Raw genomic sequence first — 20,249 nt, 5'->3', positions numbered from 1 at the left:
AGAAAGGATCAGGCACATAAGCTGGAACCTGTTATTAAAAAAAAAAAAAAAAAAAAAAACTAAATCATGGAAAGCAGTTATAGATTCTGAGAACATCGTATTTATTACTCAATTTTGCCCTCCATGGACTCATGTCCAAGACCTTACTCGTGTCTAAGGTAAGAGTATGAAAAAAATAAAGACAGTTATTTTACAAGAAATGCATTTCCTAGTTAGACTTTGTAAATATTGCCTTCAACCTAATGTTAAGGTTCTGACTCAAAGTTAGAAAGCCTTCTCAATCTATCATTAGTCAGAAGAATGGACAACAGAGCCAGGAACAAGATACAGAATCCTGGGGTCACCTATTTTTATATTTTTCCTGAACTTTTGTCTACCTTGTAATTAAAGAGAGCCTATTTTAGTACTTAGACACATGGGCTATATATCAAGTTCTGCAACTGAATAGCTACATGATATTAAATATGTTATTTATTCTGACTCATTTTTCACTGATAATAGACACAACAATAGCAACTACACAGAGACTTGTGAATATTAAATGAGTTAATACATGTAAAACAGGTAGCAAAGGATCTGGCAGACTGAAAAAGCAATAGTTTTCACATAGGTTCAGTTTAGTTCAGTTGCTCAGTTGTGTCCAACTCTTTGCAACCCCATGAACCGCAGCATGCCAGGCCTCCCTGTCCATCACCAACTCCCAGTGTTTATTCAAACTCATGTCCATTGAATCGGTGATGCCATCCAACCATCTCATCCTCTGTCGTCCCCTTCTCACTCTGCCCTCAATCTTTCACAGCATCAGGGTCTTTTCCGATGAGTCAGCTCTTCGTATGAGGTGGCCAAAGTATTGGAGTTTCAGCTTCAGCATCAGTCCTTCCAATGAACACCCAGGACTGATCTCCTTTAGGATGGACTGGTTGGATCTCCTTGAAGTCCAAGCGACTCTCAAGAGTCTTCTCCAATACCACAGTTCAAAAGCATCAATTCTTTGGCACTCAGCTTTCTTTATAGTTCAACTCTCACATCCATACATGACTACTGGAAAAACCATAGCCTTGACTAGATGGGCCTTTGTTGGCAAAGTAATGTCTCTGCTTTTTAATATGCTGTCGAGTTCACCATAACTTTCCTTTGAAGCCTAAAGTATAACATTTCTTTAAGTTTTTTATACTGATTTTTCCTTTCATAACAGCATAATCTAGTCTAAATTATTAGTCAAAGACTACAGTAAAAGTATACTATTTTTTAACTTACTGGGTTATATCATACTGTCCAGGACCAGGCCCTGATGTTATAGGTAACAGGAGTCTTCCCAAAGAGTTGCCAAAATGTATCCCCTTGTATTTCAAAGTTGCACTGGAAAAATCCTTTAAAAAAAAAAAGGATGAGAGATAGTTTATATAAATCATAAAACAAAGTTTAACTTTACTCAAGTCTAAAGCAAGGATAACCTTAGTCAATGTTTTCCCTGGTAAATGCTAGACTCTTCCCTGATATAACTTAGATAACCTAAGTTATCACTGTATCCCATTCTACTCCTAAGTCAACCAGGATTCCCAGAGAAGGATCTCTAGCTTAGCATGAAAGTGAAAGCTGCTCAGTTGTGTCTGAATCTTTACTATCCCCTAGACTATGGCCCACCAGACTCCTCTGTCCACGGAATTCTCCAGGCAAGAATACTGGAGTGGGTTGCCATTTCCTTCTCCATCATAACCTCAACCAATATGAACAGCTTTGCTCTTGGCAGTACACTCAACAACCTAAATCTTTAAGGGTAATGAAAATCAGCTCCTTACCACTTAAATTAGGGAGGAAGGGCAGAATTGCATGATTTAGGGAAAGTCTAACACAAATGACTTAATTAAATAGAACTTAAATTAATTTTAAGAAATTAAATTAGAATTCAAACATCACCAACAGATACTAGATAATGTCTAATTACTTGATATTTATGTCTATAAGATAGTCATGTAAAATTTTCATGGAGTAACAAATACACAACAAAAATTAAACTCAATTCATTTTATAGTTACTATTTAAGATCAGGATCAGTACTTTAACACCAAAGAAGTCATTTGTGACATGAGAAATCAACAATCATCTTCCTTAATATCCACTATAAAAAAAATACCAAAATTAAGCATGACTCACTGAAGATTTTGTTTCAGAGAAGTTAAAAACACCTGCTTTCGTTAGACAATAATAATATAATATGAAACAAGAATAGTAGTGTTTCTTATAGGAATTCTTTTATGTTGAGTAATAATTTGAAAAATTTATAAAATCTTATTTTTTAACTGATGTAAACTTAAACTCTATTTCACTTTTAATTCATATTTGTAAAAATACGGCTTTAAAATAGGCATGGATTATTAAAACAATATATATATATACAATGAATAAAATCCCAGTAACATAAACTTGTAGTTTAACTGCATAAAACAGTGTGCCAGTTGTTCATAGGTGACCATTGCTGTTCTAGAACAGTGGAACCAATCTCTCTCAATTACCATTATAAGCAATATTAATTAAATAAATAGTGATTGAATGTTAAGAAGACAAAATTCTAGTTCAGACTGGTGAATCGAATCAGATTCCTGCCAGAATCTCAAAAGAACAGTGTAAAATAGACTCAAATTATCAGTGCTGGTAAAGAATTCACCTGCAATGCGGGAAACCTGGGTTCAATCCCTACATTGGAGATATTCCCTAGAAAAGGGAATCGCTATCCACTCCAGTATTCTGGTGTGGAGAATTCCATGGACTATATAGTCACAGAGAGTTGGACATGACTGAAAGACTTTCACTCTTTTTTTTTTTCTTCAGAAACTAAGAGAAGGTATCATTCACATTCACATTCCACTTCAAGGAATTTTTGGAAAATATAGCACAGCAGAGATTAGAACCAGAAAAAGACCTCGCTGCATGTGAAAGAAACCTCAGCTGAACCCTATTAATATGCCCAGGAAGACAGATACTGGAGGTAAGGACAGACTCATGGGTAGTGATTACAGAGCAATTCTCAAAACTACTAATAATCGTAGAGATTTATTTGCACTGGTGCCATTACATGAAGTGAAGGAAGAATGCTAAAACCCACTCCATTCCTGCCATAAATGGTTGGAAATAAACTGGAAGCACTGCCATTAGGCCCTAACAAAGACAGACTTCCTAGTTAAGACAGGCATCACTCCAGAATGGTGCCACAACAAAATTCAAAAATAAGCTGCTACAGCACAAAGGTTTCCTACTATGTGAAAACATCTTTTATTTCCTAGAACTCACCACTAAAAACTAGCCCTCAAATACTATAAAATACAAAATCAATAAAACTAAACTTTTCCTTTTACAGAATTCTTTAATTCTGATCTTAAAGAATTAAACAGAGGCAAACATCATCTGACAGAACTTTGATGCTTGAATGAAACGAAATGGAACCTTTGTTGATTCTTTCATCATAGATGGTAATCTACAGAAATTGAATTACAGTAAGTCTCCTTTCTTGGGGTGGTACAAGATGTTGGAACTGAGGGTATAGAAACAGGGAGTTACTAGCTATGTCCATGTAAGAGTCAGACATATTTTGGAATGACTAGTGAACTAACAAAACAAATCAACCGGAAGGTAAATGCAAAAACTAATCCTATGGGAAGCAGCTAATCATGATAACCAACATCCAGTAAGAAAATCTTACAGTCAAAAGAGTGGCAATGCTTTCTACTTCTCTGTTGACTGAATTTGCCTTCTACAACACAATCCCCCAATGGATTTATGCCTGTGTTCTGTGGAGTGCAAAAGGGCTATGATAAAAACCTAAAAGATCTATTTCATTAAAACACTGGTAAAAAAAAATCAGTGCTCCTTTTAGACCCTTCTAGCTAATGGAGTATAACACAGAGAGAAAAGCACTATCTCCTGACTTCACCTGAGCTTATCGTGCAGCTTTCACTGTGATGGAGTACATGGGCAGAAATGCCCAGCAGAGAGCACCATCTGGCGAGAGACGAAGGTGCCTGGGGCAGCAGGTGCTGTCTCAGGGGAAACAGGCTTGTTCAGGAGCATGGTTGAGACAGCCCTTCTAGAAGCTTCTGCAAAGGAGAACTTTGAAGAAGCCTTGAGTTCCACCACATCAACAGGAGACAATATGAATATATTTGAGTTGCTAACATAACTGTGATGCTCTTTAGCACCCACAATCCAATGAAGCCTGGGAAAACTTGTTACATAAATAAAAAGGATTAATTCTTATTTCCACTAGAATATTTCCAGCACTGCAACTCATCTTGTTGTGCTTAGCTAATTGGTATACAGATTCCTTCTAACAAACTACAACACAAAGAGCAGAGAACTATTGCCCTTCTTCACTAGGGATGCTTAGCTTGAACACACTATGAAGATATAACACTCTATAAAGTACCAAATCAAAGCAAGATGATGATATTATTATAAATAGGTTGATATATGATTCCCAAGCCCAGATTCTTGTCAATCCTAGAAGGAACAGAGCTATAAATAAAAATTAAAAGGGCTTTCCCACCAATCTCTCTAATGCATGGAGCTTACACCACTCTAGCACCTCTGAATATAACACAAAAGGAAATAATGGTAGTCAGACCATTCAAAGGCTTTGGGTCTAGTGTGCAAAGACAAATACCATAACACCTAGCAGAATAGCACAGAAAAACAGCACAGCCTGACACAACCAACAGAATAGCAGATGGTAAAAGAGGAGTCCTGGAAGAAACCATGTTTTCCACTAGAGTAGCTGCAAAGCAGCCTATTCCTTTGGGTCAGCGGCAACTCTGAAGCCTGCTGCACCCCAGAGGGTTTCAGAAAGGAAAGAGTGCTGAGCCATACAACACTTTTTGCTAAGATAAGTGTTCTAAATGACCTTTCAAATGAAATTACTTAACAGAGGCATAGATTTTAAAGTACATACACAGTTTTGATGTCAGAAAGAAAGTTTTCTCATTTGTGTTGTACTTTATTTACTTTGAAATAAAGCAAAATTTCATAATTGTGAAGATTTTAGGCATAATAAGTAATAAAATAAATGTAGAACTCTCTTTTCATATAATACAGCCAGGTTAGATGCACCAGACATTTTCTATATTTCAGGCAGGAGCATATCTATTGATTTGCTATAGCTTATAGATTTTTAAAAATAAAATTCATATTTTAAAACAGAGCATTTTGACAAAGCATCCTTAACATTATATTTTTATAGCCTAAAAAAATTGAGCACCGAAGAATTGATGCTTTTCAACTGTGGTGTTGGAGAAGATTCTTGAGAGTCCCTTGGACTGTAAGGAGATCCTAAAGGAAATCAGTCCTGAATATTCATTGGAAGGACTGATACTGAAGCTGAAACTCCAATACTTTGGCCACCTGCTGGGAAGAACTGGCTCATTGGAAAAGACCCTGATGCTGGGAAAGATTGAAGGGGGGAGGAGAAGGGGACAACAGAGGATGAGATAGTTGGATAGCATCACCGATTCAATGGACATGAGTTTGAATAAACACTGGGAGTTGGTGATGGACAGGGAGGCCTGGCGTGCTGCAGTCCATGGAGTTGCAAAGAGTTGGACACGACTGAGCAACTAAACTGAACTGAAAAACTATGTTAGTTTTAGAGTAACTGTTTCAACATAGCATTTCAGGATAAATTATATTCAAGTAGAATTAGATCCAAGAAGCTTTCTTCAGGTTAATCATTGGGATTTTGGAGGTTAACTGCTTAACAATTCTTAAAACTAATCCAACAGAAGGAAAGATTATGCACAAACAAACATACTTAAACACACACACACCATTCAAGACACCAGCAATATCCTTTTCCTGTGTATAAACTGAAATTTATTTCTTCTAAACCACATGAACTACTTAATTCACTAACCTCTGTAGTTCTCACGTAAATGTTCAATTGGAAATTTAATTTAAAAGTCTTTTAAAAATACAGACAGAAAATAAAGAATAAACTGACATACTCTTTGTTCTATATCACATTCTCTATGTCGAGATGTGTTGACAACACCATCCTTCAAGGTCATTGCTAACTTGTAAAATCATTAGCAAATAAAATATGACTTAATTGAAGCAAACTCAGCAAGGAGCTACATTATTTTAAGTGAATGATGTAATATAACTTGAAGAATTACTAACTGCCACTTTCACTGACAGTGAAATAAATGAAGGGGCTATGCAACTTTCTCCTCATATCTTTTCCATAATTAAGTGAAGAAAGAGAATTTGTGAAGAATTACGAGTCCCAAGGTGCAGCAGTTCAAACACTAATAGACTGCACTCCAGTGTGGCAGCACACAGGTAGTTCCCAACATGTTATTATTAGCAAGTAGGTCAGTGTTATAATTCCAGCCGCAAAACCCTGCTTGCAAAATCCACCTCTGAAAAGCAAATTCCCAATGGTTCCCTGGGCTCTTCTTTTTAAAAAGAGAAAGAAGCCAAATTTTATCATTCAAAGAGTCATACAAAATAACTTATACAGAATTTCCTTTTATAGATTAAATATAGCTGAAAATTATTTGGTGGCTTGAGTCTTACATAGCTTTTAACTTTATAGGTGTTTCCATAGTTAAAGTATATAAAATACCTTCAGCAGATGTTATTTCAATGGTTCAGTGAATAATCACAATAATTACCTATCTCTTGGATTATTTTCTCAATTTTATATTAATATTTACATCTTATAGCATATAAGCATATCTCACATATAGCATATCCCACATACAGCATAATCTCACAAAGCAGCTAAAGAGATACACAGAATTATCAGAAATTTGGTTAATACTTGAATTAACATTACTACAATATCAATTTGAAAATAGCCTGTGAGGCACCTATTTTTTTTTGCAGGAAAAAACAAGAAATATAAACCTCCAGCTACTAAGCTACTCCAGCTATGCTTTGTTGAAGCTTCTTTAATATTAACAATTATGTCTTTAATTTATATGTAAATCTATGTTTCTACAAACATGTTTTCTTAAATTCAATCTAGATTTTTTATTCTAATAAATACAAGTTGAATTGACTCAGTTATTACTAAAACATGTCATCAGATAAGTTGGACCTATTAAAATTATAACTTTTCTTATTTCTCTCTTCTATAAATAATAATTTAGCCAAAAAGGAATCAAAAGTTCTATGTTAATGTTTATTCACATGTGAAAAAGGCTTTATACATCTAGGAAAGCTTGGAGGCATTATTCAAGCCTTTTAGTAGATATTATTCTGAAACAAAGAAATAGCATATATAAAAAATACAATTTTAAAACAAGAATAACATTTTGGGATTTAAGACTAGAGAACTGTTTAAGCCAAGACCAAGGATCAATGACTATTGTGAAAAAGAAATATTTATTGATAGTTCCAATGTATTAGAACAAAGTTTTTTCCCAGGATACGTTAGATAAGGAAACATCATAAACAGCTTAAGAAACTTGGTCAAAGACAAGTAACTATTAAGCAGAAAAGCAAAGAAAGAAACCCAGGCAGTCTAGTTACATTCCACTACATTTCATCATGGTCCTTTACCTTGGACAGAACATACTTCTATCAGATCACAGGGCCGCCATTCATTCCAGTGCAATTTTTACAGATCTCCATTGTTCTTCTAAGCATATCTTACTTAGATATGTAAGATAACAGCACTATCTGTTGATGAAAACTATTTTTATATGACTGACAGGATAGGCCAGTCAAGGCCTGGAAAACCAGGTATGGCAAAGAGAGGGGGGTGCAAAACAATCTTGGGACAAAAGGCCCCAGAGCCACAAAGAAATGGGGATTCTCAGGGTGTGAACAGGAGACGTATCTATAACCTCAAAATACTTACTCTCCATTTTACTGGAGGTAAGTTGGTTCTTCGTAAAGTTTACAGAGCAATCAATCAGGTCTTAGAATATCTGTATTCGAACATATAATGTATCTCTATTATGTTCCACAATCAACAGAAATTTCCAAAAAAGAGGAGTTATAAACCAAAAATAAAATCATGCCAGGTTGTCTATTTGCCTTTACCTTTGTATTTTAATTCTTTAAAGAGAATTTGAGCTATTATCTAATAAACCTTCATTTCATCCTGAGGAACTCCAGTGCTAGAGATAAAGTCTATAGGTTTCTGTTCACCTGGGAATCTTAATTTTGCTTTCATTTTCAAAGAATTTTTCTGCCGATTATAGAATTCTTGTTTAACAATGCTTTTTATTTCAGCATTTTGAATGTATCACTTCATTGCCTTCCAGCCTCCATTTTCTCTGATAAGTAAGCTGTTAGTCTTCTTAGGGATTCCTTGCCATGTCTCTCGCTTCTTTCAAGATTTCTCATTGCCTTTGGTATTTAACATTTTGTGTTATATCTCGGTGTGCATCTCTTTGAATTTACACTACTTGCAATTCATTGAGCTTCCTGTAGGTGTAGATCATTTTTCAACAAATTTGGGGTGTTTCCAAGTTATTATTTCTTCAGATATTCTCTCCGCCCCTTTTTCTTTCTTTGATTCTCATCATGCTTATGTTAGTATGTTTGATGTTTGATCTGTTCAGCTGCTCAGCTGTGTCTAACTTTTTGCAATCCCAAGGACTGTAGTCCACCAGGCTCCTCTGTCCATGGAATTTTCCAGGCAAGAATACTGGAGTGAGTTGCCATTTCCTACTCCAGGGGATCTTCCCGACCCAGGGACTGAACTAACATCTCCTGTGTCTCCTGAATTGGCAGGCAGATGCTTTACCACTGCAGCCCTGGAAAGTCCAAGTCCTTTAGTTATTTGATTGTATTTAAATTAGTTGAGCCAAAGACTTTATCTAATAAGTCCAACATCCTGGCTTCCTCAAGAACAGATTCTAATGATTGCTTCTTTTCCTGCGTATGAGCCATATACTTTTTGTTCTTTGTATGTATCATAATTATGTTGTAAACCAGACATCTGAGATAATTCAATGAGGAAACTCAAAAATCAGAATCCCCCTCCTGCCCCTAATTCTGTTTTTGTTTGTTTTGTTCTGTGATTTTCCTGAACTAATTCTCTAAATTCTGTATTCTCTGTCATGTGTGTTCACTAAAGTCTCAGTTTGGTTAGCTAATTGGTCAGGTAATGGCTGGACAGGAGTTTTCTTAATGCCCTTGAACCAGTAAGTCTCCAACCTTTGCAGACATGCTCTGTGCATGAGTTGAAACACACCTTCAACATTCAAGTAGGCAGTTTATAAGTCTGTCTGAGCTTTCACTTCCCACTTGTATAGAACCACATATTCACATAGAGGTAAGAACTTTGCACCTTCTCAAGTCTGAAAATGGTTTTCAATCCTGAAAGCATTTTCAGTGTTTTACAAGATTAAGCAAATAAGTAACTATACTGAGAACAGTGTGAGCCAGGTTATGTGAGAGAAGGGAGATCAAATATGGCAAAGGAAATACTGGAATAATTATGTGGCACTGAACTGGAATCAGAGAGATCAATATAAGCTCAAAGTTTTTAATAAGTAAGAAAAAGTATAGATTTATAACTCTGTCCATTGAGATGGCCCAGAAGGAATGATATCCTAAACACACCTGCTGCTGCTGCTGCTGCTAAGTCACTTCAGTCATGTCCAACTCTGTGCAACCCCATAGACAGCTCTCCCATCCCTGGGATTCTCCAGGCAAGAACACTGGAGTGGGTTGCCACTTCCTTTTCCAAACATACCTAGTGTACTGATATTGTTTTGAAATATTATTTTCTACTAAAAAAGTAGGGCTCCTTGAGGAAATGACTGATTTGAACAACTGGCGCAGGGAAAAAACAAGATGGGTCTGGTGCATTTTATTGTGCCATAAAATAAAACACATAAATGTTGTGCTCAGTGAATGTCAAAAGCACAATAAGCAGATTTAAAGAGCTCTCAGGGTCAAATACTAGATAATTTTAACTTCAAAATAAAAAGTAAGAGTAATAAATTACAACCTTTGGAGTAAAACAGGAATTTAAGACCCCATACTGATATAAATACATAAATGAAAAAGAACATAAAGCAGTTCGTTAAAATGCCAACAAAAAATGTTAAAAGAAAATATGGAATTAGAAAACCATCATTTAGTAAACATCACAATAAAACTGATTCAGGCATCATCAATGAATGTTAAATAGGTGAGAGTTTGATAAGGAACAGCATATCTATTCATTTTTAAAGTAAATGGGTTCCATTTATAATTTTTAAAAATAGTAACTTTACAGTAGATAAAACTAGAAGACATCCCCTCAAGTTAACATCACCAATTACCAGATAAGTAAACATCCTGTCCCTCTTTATGTGATACACTGATACATCACTTTCATTCCAGCCAAAAAGATAAACTTATCCTAATCATGATAAAACATACACAAATCCAAAATGGAAACATATTGGACAAAATAAACACTCCGTACTCTTTAAAAAGTCAAGACTACAAAACACAACAAAAGATTGAACAACTTTCCCAATTAAAGGAATCTAAGGGGACACAACTAAATGCAGCTTATAATACTAATTTAAGACTCTAGACCAAAACTCATTTTTAAAGAACATATTGAGATAACTAGCAATACTTTAAAAATATCTATACATTAGATGATAGCATTATATGAGTGAAATTTTTCTGATTTTGATCATTATATTGAGTTCATAATAGAGAATTCTTGTTCTTAGAAATTCTACATTAATATATTTATAAAGGGGCATCATGTTTGAAATGCAGTACTCTGAAATTGCTAAACTGAAATAAGGATAGAAATATATATGGAGGAAATGACAAAGCAAATATAATAAAGTGTTAACTGCAGGATCTAAGTGAAAAGTATATAGTAATTACTTGTATTATTCTTGTTACTTTTCTCTCAATCTGAAATTTTTTCAAAATATAAATTTTTTTTAAAAGGAAATTCACTAACTGGAAACAATGAGTAAATTAGATCAAATATATTTATATGTTTTATCTAGAAAATATAGCATTAAGTGAAATAGGAAGAAACCTACTTACCAGATGATACCATTACTTAAATGTTTGAAATCACACAACATTTGTTATATAAACGTAGTAAAGATTCAAAATGTGGTCCACTGGAGAAGGAAATGGCAAACCACTTCAGTATTCTTGCCTTGAGAACACCATGAACAGTATGAAAAGGCAAAAAGACAGGACAATGAAAGATGAACTCCCCAGGTCGGAAGGTGCCCAATATACTACTGGAGATCTGTGGAAAATAACTGCAGAGAGAATGAAGAGAAGGAGCCAAAGCAAAAACAACACCCAGTTGTGGATGTGACTGATGATAGAAGTAAAGTGTGATGCTGCAAAGCGCAATATTGCTTAGGGTCCCGAAATGTTAGGTCCATGAATCAAGGCAAATTGGAAGTGGTCAAACAGGAAATGGCAAAAGTGAACATCAACATTTTAGGAATCAGTAAACTAAAATGGACTGGAATGGATGCATTTAACTATGATGGCCATTATATCTACTAAGGTGGGTAAGAATCCCTTCGAAGAAATGGAGTAGCCATCATAGTCAATAAAAGAATCCAAAATGCAGTACTTGATGCAATCTCAAAAATGACAGAATGATCTCTGTTTGTTTCCAAGGCAAGCCATTCAATAACACAGTAATCCAAGTCTATGCCCCAACTGACAATGCTGAAGAAGTTGAAGTTCAATGGTTCTATGAAGACCTACAAGACCGTCTAGAATTAACACCCAAAAGAGATGTCCTTTTCATTACAAGGGACTGCAATGCAAAAGTCGGAAGTCAAGAAAACCTGGAATAATAGGCAAGTTTGGCCTTGGAGTACAGAATGAAGCAGGGCAAGGCAGAGTTTTGCCAAGAGAACACACTGGTCATAGCAAACACCTACTTCCAGCAACACAAGAGAAGATCCTACACATGGACATCACCAGATGGTCAATACCATAATGAAATGGATTCTATTCTTTGCAAACAAAGATGGAGAAGCTCTATACAGTCAGCAAAACAAGACCGGGAGTTGACTGTGGCTCAGATCATGAACTCCTTATTGCCAAATTCAGATGTAAACTGAAAAAAGTAGGGAAAATCACTAGACCATTCAAGCATGACCTAAATAAAATCCTTTATGATATACAATAGAAGTGGCAAATAGATTCAAGGGATTAGAGCTGACAGAGTACCTGAAGAACTATGGACAGAGGTTTGTGACATTATACAGGAAGCAGTGATCAAGACCATCCCCAAGAAAAAGAAATGAAAAAAGGCAAAATGGTTATCTAAGGAGACCTTACAAATAGCTGTGAAAAGAAGTGAAAAGCAAAGGACAAAAGGAAAGATATACCCATTTGAATGCAGAGTTCCAAAGAATAGCCAGGAGAGATAAGAAAGCCTTCCTCTGTGATTAATGCAAAGATATAGAGGAAAACAATAGAATGGGAAAAACTAGAGATCTCTTCAAGAAAATTAAAGATACCAGGGGAACATTTAATACAAAGATGGGCTCAATAAAGGACAGAAATGGTATGGACCTAACAGAAGCAGAAGATATTAAGAAGAGAGGCAAGAATACACAGAAGAATTATGCAAAAAAGATCTTCATGACCCAGAAAACCATGATGGTGTGATCAGTCACTAGAGCTAGACATCCTGGACTGTGAAGTCAAGTGGGCCTTAAGAAGCATCACTACAAACAAAGCGAGTGGAGGTGATGGAATTCCAATTGAGCTATTTCAAATCCTGAAAGATGATGCTGTGAAAGTGAAGCACTCACTATGCCAGTAAATTTGGAAAACTCAACAGTGGCCACTGGAAAAGATCAGTTTTATTCCAATCCCAAAGAAAGGCAATGCCAAAGAATGCTCAAACTACCACACAATGGCGCTCATCTCACACACTAGCAAAGTAATGCTCAAAATTCTCCAAGCCAGGCTTCAACAGGACATGAACAGTGAACCTCCAGATGTTTAGGCTGGATATAGAAAAGGCAGAGGAAACAGAGATCAAACTTTCACCATCCATTGGATCATCAAAAAAAGTGAGAGAGTTACAGAAAAACATCTACTTCTGCTTCATTGACTATTCCAAAGCCTTTGACAGTGTGGATCACAACAAACTGTGGAAAATCCTTCAAGAGATGGGAATATCAGACCACCTGACATGCCTCTGATAAATTTGCATGTAGGTTAAGAAGCAACAGTTAGAACTGGACATGGAACAACAGATTGGTTCCAAACTAGGAAAGGAGTATGTCAAGGCTGTATATTGTCACCCTGCTAATTTAATTTATATGTAGGGTATGTCATGCAAAATGCTGGGCTGGATGAAGCACAAGCTAGAATTAAGATTGCCGGGAGAAATATCAATAACCTCAGATATGCAGATGACACCACCCTTATGGCAGAAAGTGAAGAACTAAAGAGCCCCTTCATGAAAGTGAAATAGGAGAGTGAAAAAGTTGGCTTGAAGCTCAACATTCAGAAAACTAAGATCATGGCATCCAGTCTCATCACTTTATGGCAAATAGGCGGGGAAATAATGGAAACAATGAGAGACTTTATATTTTTGGGCTCCAAAATCACTGCAGATGGTGACTGCAGCCATGAGAGTAAGACGCTTGTGCCTTGGAAGAAAAGTTATGACCAACATACACAGCATATTAAAAAGCAGAGACATTACTTTGCTGACAAAGCTCCATCTAGTCAAAGTTTTGGTTTTTTCCAGTAGTCATGTATACATGTGAGAGTTGGACTATAAAGAAAGCTGGGCAATGAAGAATTGATGCTTTTGAACTGTGGTGTTGGAGAAGACTCTTAAGAGTCCCTTGGACTACAAGGAGATCTAACCAATCCATCCTAAAAGAAATCAGTCCTGAATTGGCAGGACTGATGCTAAAGCTGAAACTCTAATACTTTGGCTACCTGCTGTGAAGAACTGACTCATTTGAAAAGATCCTGATGCTCATAGTGATTAAAGGCAGGAGAAAAGGGGACAACAGAGGATGAGATGGTTGGATGGCATCACCAACTTGATGGACATGAGTTTAGTAAGCTCCAGGAGTAGGTGATGGACAGGGAGGCCTGGCGTACTACAGTCCATGGGGTCACAAAGAATCAGGCATGACAGAGTGACTGAACTGAACTGAACTAAAAGATTCACTGTTTACTTTTGCAAAGGGAGACAAAAGGAGCGAGGAAACTTGGGCAGGGGAGTAATGATAATAATGTATTTTTTTTTAATATGGGCTTCCCTGGTGGCTCAGACAGTAAAAAGTCTCCCTGCAATGCAGGAGACCTGGGTTCCATCCCCGGTTTGGGAAGATCCCCTGGAGGATGGCATAGCAACCCACTCCACTATTCTTGGCCTGGAGAATTCCCATGGACAGAGGAACCTGGTGGGCTACAATCTATGGTGTCATAAAGAGTCGGACACGACTGAGCAACTGAACTGAACTGAACTGAATTCAAGTGTAATAAAATTTTATTATGTGTTATATGTAATGGTGGGTATATGGTTATCTGTTTTTACTAGTCAATGTGCAACTATATAAATTACAATAAAAATACTTTAGGAATAAAAACTTAACAATTCAAAGTATCTAAGGCTCCAAAATGCCACAGTATACCTGTTAGCAAAAATCAAATGGTTTCACAAGGTGCTTAAGCCTACACCCAAAAATGGAGACATGTTCAAACATTAGAAAGTACTGGGAAACCACATGATTATCTCAATAGATGCAGAGAAAGCCTTTGACAAAATTCAACATACATTTATGATAAAAACCCTCCAGAAAGCAGGAATAGAAGGAACATACCTCAACATAATAAAAACTATATATGACAAACCCTCAGCAAACATTATCCTCAATGGTGAAAAATTGAAAGCATTTCCCCTAAAGTCAGGAACAAGACAAGGGTACCCACTCTCAACACTACTATTCAATACAGTTTTGGAAGTTTTGGCCACAGCAATCAGAGCAGAAAAAGAAATAAAAGGAATCCAGATTGGAAAAGAAGAAGTGAAACTCTCACTGTTTGCAGAAGACATGATCCTCTACATAGAAAACCCTAAAGACTCTACCAGAAAATTACTAGAGCTAACCAATGAATATAGTAAAGTTGCAGGATATAAAATTAACACACAGAAATCCCTTGCATTCCTATACACTAACAATGAGAAAAGAGAAAGAGAAATTAAGGAAACAATTCCATTCACCATTGCAACAAAAAGAATAAAATACTTAGGAATAAATCTACCTAAAGAAACAGAAGACATACATATAGAAAATTATAAAACACTGATGAAACAAATCAAAGAGGACACAAATAGATGGAGAAATATACTGTGCTCATGGATCGGAAGAATCAATACAGTGAAAATGAGTATACTATCCAAAGCAATCTATAGATTCAATGCAATCCCTATCAAGCTACCAATGGTATTTTTCACAGAACTAGAACAAATAATTTCACAATTTGTATGGAAATACAAAAAACCTCAAATAGCCAAAGTAATTTTGAGAAAGAAGAATGGAACTGGAGGAATCAACTTGCCCGACTTCAGACTCTACTACAAAGCCACAGTCATCAAGACAGTGTGGTACTGGCACAAAGACAGAAATGTAGATCAATGGAACAAAATAGAAAGCCCAGAGATAAATCCACGCACCTATGGACACCTTATCTTCGACAAAGGAGGCAAGAATATACAATGGAGAAAAACAATCTCTTTAACAAGTGGTGCTGGAAAAACTGGTCAACCACTTGTAAAAGAATGAAACTAGAACACTTTCTAACACCATACACAAAAATAAACTCAAAATGGATTAAAGATCTAAATGTAAGACCAGAAACTATAAAACCCCTAGAGGAGAACATAGGCAAAACACTCTCCGACATGAATCACAGCAGGATCCTCTATGACCCATCTCCCAGAATATTGGAAATAAAAGCAAGAATAAACAAATGGAACCTAATTAAAATTAAAAGCTTCTGCACAACAAAGGAAACTATAAACAAAGTGAAATGACAACCTTCAGAATGGGAGAAAATAATAGCAAATGAAGAAATGGACAAAGAATTAATCTCAAAAATATACAAGCAACTCCTGAAGCTCAATTCCAGAAAAATAAATGACCCAATCAAAAAGTGGGCTAAAGAACTAAACAGACATTTCTCCAAAGAAGACATACAGATGGCTAACAAACACATGAAAAGATGCTCAACATCACTCATTATCAGAGAAATGCAAATCAAAACCACAATGAGGTACCATTACATGCCAGTCAGGATGGCTGCTATCCAAAAGTCTACAAGCAATAAATGCTGGAGAGGGTTGGAGAAAAGGGAACCCTCTTACACTGTTGGTGGGAATGCAAACTAGTAGAGCCACTATGGAGAATAGTGTAGAGATTCCTTAAAAAACAGGAAATAGAACTGCCATATGACCCAGCAATCCTGCTGCTGGGCATACACACTGAGGAAACCAGAATTGAAAGATACATGTGTACCCCAATGTTCATCGCAGCACTGTTTATAATAGCCAGGATATGGAAGTAACCTAGATGCCTATCAGCAGATGAATGGATAAGAAAGCTGTGATGGTTGAGTAATATTCCATTGCATATATGTACCACAGCTTTCAAAAGAATACATTTGAATCAGTTCTAATGAGGTGGATGAAACTGGAGCCTATTATACAGAGTGAAGTAAGCCAGAAAGAAAAACACCAATGCAGTATACTAATGTATATATATGGAATTTAGAAAGACGGTAATGATAACCCTGTATGTGAGACAGAGAGAGAGACACAGATGTATTGAACAGTCTTTTGGACTCTGTGGGGGAGGGCGAGGGTGGGATGATATGGGAGAATGACATTAAAATGTGTAAATTATCATATGTGAAACGAATCGCCAGTCCAGGTTTGATGCATGATACAGGATGCTCAGGGCTGGTGCACTGGGATGACCCAGAGGGATGGGATGGGGAGGGAGTTGGGAGGGGGGTTCAGGATGGGGAACACATGTACACCCATGGCAGATTCAAGTCAATGTATGGCAAAACTAATACAATGTTGTAAACTAAAATAAATAAATAATTTTTAAAAAAAGAAAGAAAGAAAGAAAGTACTGGGAATAAAAGTTAAGCCAAATTCTGAGTATACGTTTTCTTTGCCCAAGGTGTCTCTTTAGCCTCTCCTTAACCCTACCCTAAATTTGCCATTTTCCTCACTAGGATTACTTCTTCCAGATCCCATAAAAGTATAAAAATACAACAGATTCAAAGCACAATGTGCTTCAGTCTTGTAATGAACTAAAATCAGACATATCTATACTCATGGATAACTCATACATTTCAACTGACTGAATGAAATTTTCGCTCATTTGAAATTTAAAACCTGGATAAGATGGCTCTGCTATATTATGTTTGATATTTTAAATCAGAGAGAGACTCCTTATCTGTTTTAATGATCACTTATGAAATAAATAATGCTTATTACATTCAAACTCTGTCATAGGACTTCCCTGGTAGTCCAGTGGCTAAGACTCTACAGTCCCAATATAGGGGACCTCAGTACAATCCCTGGTCAGGTAACTAGATCCCACATGACACAAGTAAAGATCCCACATGCCACAACATGGTACAGGCAAATAAATATTTTTTTTAAAAACAAGTTATTTTATAAATAAAATGCTTTTTCCTTTCAAATTCAGGAAAAGAATATCTATGTATTGTATATGCTTACACAATGCAGCAGAAGACTTTTAGTAAGTTAAACCTATTTCCTCTTTTTCTGGAATATATAAAGTTATATATAAATAATATAATATAACAAATAATATTATATAAATAAATATAAAAAATAAAGTAGATAATATAAAGTTCAGTGTGCCCTGAACTTCCAGGCCTAGCCTAGAAAAAACCCCACTAGCAGTTCTCTGTCCTCTTTCCCTTCTGCAGGATGGATACATATGACACCAAGACCCTTGGAGATGACAGTAGCATGAATGGAATAAGCCTGTGATCCTGAATTTATACAAGGAGGAAAGTCTCTTATCAACAGAAATGCCCATATGAATGAGAAAAAAAAAAGAATTTCTGCTGCATTAAGCCAGTGAGATTTGGGGGTCTATTTGTTATCATAAATGGTCTTCCAACTGTCAATGTGAAATGTATTATACTTACAATTTTAGGTTTATAGTATGCTGGACCTAGTGTGCTGTCACTGGCAGGTGGTAAATGTTTTATGATACTGTCATCCTCATTAATATCATAACCATATGACCGTCCAAAAGGAATTGAAGGAACATAAACACTTCTGAAAACTGTAAGTGCCCTTGACATTTTCTGTTAAAAAAAAATTATACTATTTACTCAAAGACAAGAGAAGGAATGAATAATAAAATATTAAAATTTACAAAAGACAACTATTAAATATTGACTTCATGAGTTTTATAATATAAATCAAAAATGTTTGTAAAAGTAATTTAAAAGAGTGAATTCAAGTCTTACTTCATAATATAAACCAAGATTTAATCAAACTATTATTAAATAGTAACATAAACCATAATGCAAACCAAACTACTGTTTCAGCCACTATTGCAGGTAAGGAACCTCCCTCACTTGGTTGTTTTTTATCTTGCTTAGTAAAGCAACTATTAGTGATTTCAAAAACAGGCATTCATTCCTACAGTCACATCAACAATCAGGAATTACAAGTGGATTTGTGCTATGCAATCATAGTATCTGCCAGGCCAAAACAAACTTTACATTTTTCTGTAACATTTCCTGGCTCCACTCCTTCCCAGCTCCTGACTTATCTTCATCTTACCAGTGCCCTGTATAAAAATCCTAATTTTGCAGACTATGTAGCAAGGAAAATATCTGATATAACATTAAATGGAAATCAAAAATATAAATTAAAATTAAATGTTTGACTATAGCTATTTAAATTATGTAATATTATATGTCACTGTATAAAGTCATATGGCTTCCCAGAAGGCTCAGTGATAAAGAACACACTTGCCAATGCATGAGATGGGGGTTCAATCTCTGGATGAGGAAGATCCCGTGGAGAAGGAAATAGCAACCCTCTCTAGTATTCCTGCCTGGAAAATCCCATGAACAGAGGAACCTGGCGGGCTACATACAGTTCATGGGGTCACAAAAGAGTCGAACATGACTTAGTGACTAAAGAAAAACTACAATAAAGTCATATACATATACAGTTTGACACTAAAAAAAATTAACAGAATTATCAGTGTTAAGAGTCAGAAGTTTTCAGGTGATTATCTGTTTTTTCAGAATTTCCTTTAATGTAAAATATTTTATAATTTAAATAAAAACAAGAAGGAGTAACATATATTAGAAATATTAGTATAAATATAGGACTTCCCTGGTGGCTCAGATGGTAAAGATTCACCTTTACCAATGCAGGAGACCTGTGTTCAATCCCTGCATCGGGAAGATCCCACAAAGAAGGGAATGGCAGCCCACTCTTGCCTGGAGAATTCTATGGACAGAGGAACCTGGCAGGTTACAGTCCATGGGGTCACTAAGAGTCAGACAAGGCTGAGTGACTAATACACACACACCTGGTGTAAGTATATCAAATAAAATACTGGCATTTAAATGATTTAGTCATCTAAAAATTTACTTATTAAAGATATACTGATCCTCTGGAGAGGATATTGCAATCCTATGCATCAAAACAAACCTCTGCTATAAACCATCTCCAAACTATGCTTTCCCATAATACATCAGTCTTCCTTTAAGTTCCTATGGCACTTAATCACATGATCATTCACTTAGCATCTGTCATATTTCATCTTACATTATTAATGATCTATATATCTCTCTCTAACCTAAATTTTAAGCTTATTTATTTCAGGAGTCATGTTTCAATTTTCACTATATTATTAATATTACTTAACAAATAGTTTCCTCTATATACAGATGTAAATCACTATGGCAACTTTTAAAATCTCCTTTACTTTCTGTTCACCTCAGACACTGGAAGAGATTATACTTTTATCAAAAGCAAAAATGAAGTCAAACGTTAATACAGGTAAAAAACTAAAATTTGTAAACAGAGTATTCATTTAATTATGAACTACAATATGGATACTAATAAACCAGATAATTTTTACCATAAGGTTTTTTAAATGTACTTATCACATAAAATATTATACAATTTCTACATTATTTTAGCTATAAAAAAAAGTCATTAGGAACAGAAATCAAAATAGCAACATACT

The 20,249-nt window shown here is 35.7% G+C and overlaps 1 protein-coding gene across 1 annotated transcript in view; it reads right to left on the bottom strand.

Moving 5' to 3' along the window:
• Positions 1 to 20,249, bottom strand: part of STPG2 (sperm tail PG-rich repeat containing 2) — a 303,259-nt gene that overhangs the window by 267,483 nt on the left and 15,527 nt on the right. Inside the window, exons 3-4 of the mRNA XM_065907238.1 lie at positions 18,178 to 18,339; positions 1,258 to 1,370 (exon numbers count right to left, since the gene is read on the bottom strand). Of these exons, the coding sequence (XP_065763310.1) occupies positions 1,258 to 1,370; positions 18,178 to 18,339 (275 nt within the window). The remainder of the gene's footprint in view (positions 1 to 1,257; positions 1,371 to 18,177; positions 18,340 to 20,249) is intronic.

Source organism: Muntiacus reevesi, chromosome 16 (assembly GCF_963930625.1).
Source record: "Muntiacus reevesi chromosome 16, mMunRee1.1, whole genome shotgun sequence".
Taxonomy (NCBI): Eukaryota; Metazoa; Chordata; class Mammalia; order Artiodactyla; family Cervidae; genus Muntiacus; species Muntiacus reevesi.
The sequence above is the reverse complement of the archived record's forward strand: the minus strand, read 5'-3'. Positions and strand labels throughout refer to the sequence as shown.